This window comes from Notothenia coriiceps, unplaced genomic scaffold (assembly GCF_000735185.1).
Source record: "Notothenia coriiceps isolate Sejong01 unplaced genomic scaffold, NC01 NC01_scaffold00038211, whole genome shotgun sequence".
NCBI classification, from domain to species: domain Eukaryota; kingdom Metazoa; phylum Chordata; class Actinopteri; order Perciformes; family Nototheniidae; genus Notothenia; species Notothenia coriiceps.
The window spans coordinates 103,802-110,434 of record NW_011370912.1 but is presented as its reverse complement, the minus strand read 5'-3'; the positions used below and the strand labels follow the sequence as shown (position 1 = coordinate 110,434).

General features: G+C 39.7%; 1 protein-coding gene across 2 annotated transcripts in view; it reads left to right on the top strand.

Annotated features, from left to right (window-relative positions):
• ppfia2 (PTPRF interacting protein alpha 2) overlaps window positions 1–6,633 on the top strand; it is a 50,526-nt gene that overhangs the window by 30,584 nt on the left and 13,309 nt on the right. The window contains exons 15-17 of one of the 2 annotated variants that reach the window (XM_010797641.1): window positions 177–179; window positions 1,907–1,988; window positions 3,126–3,326. In XM_010797641.1, coding sequence (XP_010795943.1) covers window positions 177–179; window positions 1,907–1,988; window positions 3,126–3,326 — 286 coding nt within the window. The remainder of the gene's footprint in view (window positions 1–176; window positions 180–1,906; window positions 1,989–3,125; window positions 3,327–6,633) is intronic. The other variant, XM_010797642.1, reaches the window with a different exon arrangement.

The window sequence follows — 6,633 nt, the reverse complement described above, 5'->3', positions numbered from 1 at the left end:
TGTGTGAGCGCACGTAATTTTGTTTTGAGCCGTATCTTTCGATGCCTATTGACTCATTAACATGTGTGTACTTTTGTCTCCCCGTCGCTCTCCCTCTTTCTCTCCCTTCTTTGCTCTCTGATTCTCTCTTCTCTTACCCCTCCTCTCCCTCTCATCATCCTCTGACTCTAACAAAGCGGGTAAGTTGTGAGGATGTATAACTGACCTCCTGGATATGAAACATTGTCTCAGCCATTTTGCCCTGTCTGCCATCTCTTCCTGTCTGTCTGCCATCTCCCGAAAAGACCAGTGCCAAAGCTGACGTCTCTTTTCTATCTGTGTATCTATCTATCCTTCATGGCTGTTAACGACGCCATTGCGTTCTTTCTTTTCCTTTTTTTCGTTTACCATCTGAAGACGTTTCTTCCCCCCTTTTTACAGTTCAATGGCAGCTGCATCCATGGCTGGACAGAGAATGTGCCGCCGCTTAAACTGTGGTGCAATTTTTACACCCGGAATGTCTTCCTCTCCTGTATATGTGTCTCTATCTATCCGTGTGAAATAACCAGCTGTAATATCTGGTTATGGGAATGTCAAATTTTGTTTGTATGATTTGTCATAACTGTTTCCTTAATTCCCTTTCCCCAGCTATGTTCAGTGGATGTATTTCTCCATGCATTAGACCTGACCTGAACATAAAACATGAGCTATCTCCCCATGTGCTGCATAGATAAGACAGTGAATGTACCTGGTTGTGTTTTGGACCAATACATTTCCTCTGTATGACATGTATGCTGTGTTTAAGAGCCCTTTCACTGTACTGAGGCCTTCAACGCTCCGAGTGCTACATGTATCATGGTTATTACTGAGTCCACTCTTTCCATTCTTCAACAACACGCTCAGGGAATGTGTTGAAGAGATGTTGTTATGAAATGTGTTCACTAAATACAATAAGATTTCGTGTTTTGGTGTGTGGGTGTGAGTATGAGTGTGTTTCCTGGTCCCATGCTTGTCAGGCATTTTTTTTTTATAAGTCCTCAGTGTCTGGCAAAGTGTGGGAGGATTGAGCACAATACAAATCTCTCTGTGCATGGCAGACCAAGAGCATCTATTCAATGCTTTTTGTCGATACGTTGCGATTGACATCAATCTGAGGCTGCAGCGCCAAGAGAGGGAAAACCAAACGCAGCTCAGCCCTCTAAGGTTACACTTTCAACACCAGCTAAACAATACCAGACAATGCAAAGAAGTTACTAGTGAAAATATTCACTGTAGCACTGTGCCTTACAGCTGTATGAGTCAGTTGTATTTGCACTCAGAGAACATTAAAACTGTTATTTTGCCAAGGATGTAAAATCCATTAAATGTGTGACTTTATTTAAATCATTACACATTTTCAATATTTAATAACCCTTATAGCAGTGGTCAGGATAGAAGTGCCTAAAAGTAACAATGTGGCAGTGCTATTCACAGCAAAAACAATCACTTGTAATTGTGCTTATGACCTTAAGTCTAGCTATTATAATTACAATCTATTAAATAGATTAGTTGCTTCATTCAAAACAAAACAAAACTACCCTTTTGCACATACTAGCAGTTTTGTGTGTGTGTGCGTGTGTGCGTGTGTGTGTGTGTGTGTGTGTAGCTACAGTTGTGTGCCTGTCTGCCCAGGAAGCACAGAAATGAATGATAAAGAGTTGCCCTTTTCAACAGTCTTAGTGTACAGGCTGGACTAGGAGAGGAAATGTTTGAGTACTCTCCTCTCGTGTATTATATACACACACACACACACGCACGATTCTGTGACTGCAGGGATTTGTGAAAGCAGTGTGTGCAGGAGTGAGAGTTGAAGTTGTATCATATGTGTGTTTATTATTATGTAAAAGTACATGCCTTCATATAAGCACTCCTCTGTCCCCGCCCCCAGACACGAGCTGTTGGAGGAGGCCAGGAGAAAGGGTTTACCTTTTGCCCAATGGGACGGTCCCACAGTTGTAGCCTGGCTGGAGGTAAGATTTCTGAATGCAAATGGTTGATTTTTAATAAACCATTGCAAATATACTTAACTGCAATATACTAAAGGTAAATGTAAAGAAACAAAAATGTTTACTTTGCTTACTCTCAAGCTTGACTTGATTTCATTCCACTGATTAGATTTTAATTTTATTATCAGTTTTTATTTTGTTTGTGTATAGTTTACTTATTTCTGCATTGTCTTGCACAGTGGTCACTTTCAACATTTCAACTCTTTAGTTTCTATTTCTATTTCTTTTGTTTTATGTATTATATATATTTATTTTTGCATTGTTGGAAGAGCCTGGAATTTCAGATTTTCATTCCCTAAACTACACTGTAGCTTTTGCCTAGATCTATTGTGACTAATCGTATAAAGGTCTAACCCCATTTAAAAAAAAATCGGTATAATAACTAGTTACTAAAATGTTCACAAATCAAAACAACACCTTTACAATTGATGATAAATCATTGCAGTTAACTCAACTCCCCTGATATATTTGGATAAACTGAACACATGGGAATCCATAGTCCAAAAGGGAATGTATAGAAACTGCACTGCCCCCTGATGTTCAGTGGATGATTTACAGCCAGCAGTCCATTGATGACTCCACCAATCCCTAATGTTGCAGTTATTGATGGAGTTCAATTGGATTAGTGGGGCTGATAATTAGCCAAAAATACAAATATTGTGCCACTGTTAAAAAAGGAGATGTGCTTTTTATTGTCAGAGTTTATAGATTTGTATATTTTCTACTTTTGAATGCTGCTTTAGTTCTATATTGAGATGCTTAAATTCTAATATTGTTCATTTCTACTACTGATGTGCAATGCCTTGTTTTGTTGTTTTTTATGCTGCTGCAACGCAAACATTTCCCAAATGGGGATCAAATACCTCTTATCTTATCTTAATGATACATAACATATTCTTAGCACTATGGAAAATCCTGCAAACTGCATGTTGACTATGAGGAACTATATTTGCTACATTGATTCATATGTTGGTGAATTCAAATCTAATAGTTCCAGGGCACAGTAAATATAGGAGGAATATTTATCATGTTGAAGATATTTAAGATGGATAAACTCAATGCGTCAAACTCATCCTCCATCTCCTCTCTCTCGGAGTAAAGCTGTGGTTGGGGATGCCGGCCTGGTACGTGGCGGCGTGTCGAGCCAACGTGAAGAGTGGAGCCATCATGTCGGCGCTGTCTGACACGGAGATCCAGAGGGAGATCGGGATCAGTAACCCACTGCACCGCCTCAAGCTGCGCCTGGCCATCCAGGAGATGGTCTCCCTCACCAGCCCCTCGGCCCCGCCCACCTCCAGAACCGTGAGTTGGACAGAAAACATGGAGACATGGACGCAGACTGGAATATTAGTTGTACAATAATTTGTTGTAGACGGAGCTGATCAGGAGGAGGATGTCATCTCATAATTTTGCGAAAGACTGGAAAACAGGGGCAGACAAACTGCAGTGAAGTTCACATCCAAGACACTTCAGAATTTACATTCAAATAATTATAGAAAATATTAAAAGCACTTAAATCCAATCCAGTGAAATGTGTCCTACTTATCCGGTGTAAAAGTTACATTATGCATTGGTTTGACATGACAGAGAAGCTGTTGAAAGAAAACAAGATCCTTTGGCAGAATTTTCTTTAAAATACCAATTTAAAATAGAATGGAACTCAAATCAAATGTATATAGTTTTGTCCTACTTTTCCATGAAATAATACTGCATTCATTCTGGGTCACATGATGTGAAACATTTTGAAAAAAGGCAAGACTTTTCTATAAAACCGCTGAATTTTCTTTTAAATATTTGTGTATAAAATAGATGTAGCATTAAATAACAATAACATTGATGTGTACCCTACTAAAACGATACAATGGTGCATTGATTTGAGTCCTGAGGTCACAATACATGCAAGCTTTTGAAATAAATGAGCCGTTTTAATAATAAAACTGCTGACCCTTTCACAGAAAAATTGATGTAAAAAAAGAAGGTGGACTAAATCCAATAAGAGGTGTGTAGTAATATAATGCTATATTGATTTAGAGTCACTGGGTCATATGACATAGTGTAAAACCAAACTATTTTTTTTTTATATATTCTAAGTGGTTATTAATGTCTAAATTAGTGATCTTTAGAGGTGCTGGTCAGTAGATATTGTAACATTCGGACAGAGCCAGATAAGCTGTTTCCAGCCTTAATGCTAAGCTAAGCTAACGGGCTTCTCGGTCCAGCTTCATATTGAACAGAACCATCAATTTCTCAGCGAATAATCACATTTAGCCTTGTTTAAAAATGAATGACATCATCTCTGCCTCCAGATCAGCTCTGACAAATGTTTGTATGACTAATAGTCCTTTCTGCTAACATGCATAATGCCTCCACACATGAGTGACATGTGCGTTGGCGCGCGACAAATGATTAGCAAACAGAGCCGTTGTCATTACACCCGGTGCATTTTAAATTATATAGTCTTTGTGAAAAACAAATGAATATTACAGTGGGAGTCAGCGACGGCCCTGTTTGTGTAACAGTGTGCTGTGATTTAACTCCAATATTTCTACACCACAGTCGCTTCCATAGCTCCCTGTTGTCATGGTAATTGCATGCGGTCTCTAAGGAAGATGCTGCTCCTTATGATAGTGACTGTTTACACTGCAGAGCAAGGACTAATGCACTCTCTACTGAGGGTACTCACACCATGCATAAGGACATGACAGGTTGTGCACCGCTGTATAAACCCAGCTGAGAGTATTTATTAAAGTTTGTGTGTTTAGTCTCTACACAACACTCTATGCATTGCATGCTGTAACTTATGAGCTCCTGCACTCTTTGTCTTCTCCTTTTGGGAAATAATACAAGCTAAACTCTTTTATACTCCCCCCTCTTCCTCGCCCATACCACTTAGCTCCACTTCCACACCTCATGAAACCTTCATTACGGAGCATGCAACACCACGCGTCCAATCACAAACTACTGTAACCGTCCTGTTAAACCCCCAACACTCTAAAGAGGGGGTTAATTGACCCTGTAAATATGCTGTGACGTGTATGCCAAGCAGGAAGTTGATGGAGGGGAAATAATTGGTCATTTTACTTATGCTATTACAACTGGATCCCCCTCGAACATGCAAAGGATGAGTGCCTGAATGTGACTGCACAGAATAAAGGGTTGGTTCACACAAATCACAAAAAAACATCATCTCAGATTCTTTTAGTGTTTCGTATAGGCAGCCATGCTGATTTTTTGTTATCTTCCTCCAATTCAATAAAATAGGAGCCACTGTCAAGTGTCAACTGTTTTCTACTGAAGAAATAGTCCCCAATTAAACTACTAACTGCATGTTATGTAAAACATGTTCTAACATAAGTCCCAGTTAGATTGCTTTAGTAATTAGCGAAAGAATATCAGGAAATAAGGGGAACAGAATTGATTTATAAATGTGTATTTAAGACATTGTAAGCTTTAATGACAAAAATAAATATACATGTTTTGGGGCATTTACTGGCCCACATCTCTTTTTTTCAATCCAAAATTAATAAATGTTGTGAAGCAAACTGGCAAAACATGTTTGTCTCTACCCTATGATGTGTTCCTGTTAACGGGCTTTTTTCACGAAACTGTGTCTCAGGGCTTCTTAAAATGTTATAAACTATGAATATGTCCTTCTCACTTAAAGAGCAACTTGCAGGTTAGACACCCCAGTGAATAAATGTGTAGGAAAATTATGTATGCACTAGATAAATATAAAAAAATATATATACATAAATATACACTACGTGACATCTGGCGTCGTTTTTGTAAGACATTTTTACTTCTTCTTCTACTTGTGACGTCACATGGGGGGAGAGCGGCCAGTCTAACGTATTAATAAACATGGTACACAATGCTAGTTTTGACACAGAAGAGGTTGAAAATGTATATTCGTATGCATATGACGGACCACAAACTTATAATTATGAGCCTGCTAGGCAGCCAAGAGACCAGGAGCAGCCAAGGATTAGAAGAAATAACGGCCATCGGAGAGAAATGGAGCTTTGGTGTGTGGAGAACCAGTGGAGAACTGGGCAGCTATCTTGGTGAGTGACCGGCGTTTGCTACAGTTAATGTTAGCTAACGTCACATCACAACATTGTGAAGTTAGCTATCATATATCAGGCTATAACTAAAGTAGCATTGATAATATAGTAACGTTACACACAGGACTGTTGATACTGATCCATAACAGAAACTAATGCGCAAGTATCAGCCGTATCTTGCGTCATCTAATGCAACTCCACACCACGTCTTACGGCGCTGTTTACCGGAGGGGAGAGAGAGAGGAGCGAAGGGGGGGAGAGAGAGGAACAAATGGGGGAGAGAGAGAGAGCAGCGAAGGGGGGGAGAGAGATGTAATACGGTTTCCTGATAAACATTTTGTTTGATAGGCTTCAGCTGTGGAGAGTATGTGCTGCAGGGAGGTGGATGCACCTCACACAACGCACCCAGGAACGAAAGCTAGCTCCGGTCCTTTTCCTGTTAGGGAAACTATGGACTCGATGTCCTGACAGGCTGGAGTTTGTGCAACTTGCACAAACACAAGCTCACCATGATTACAAATGGTGAAATGCAATGTAAACTGACC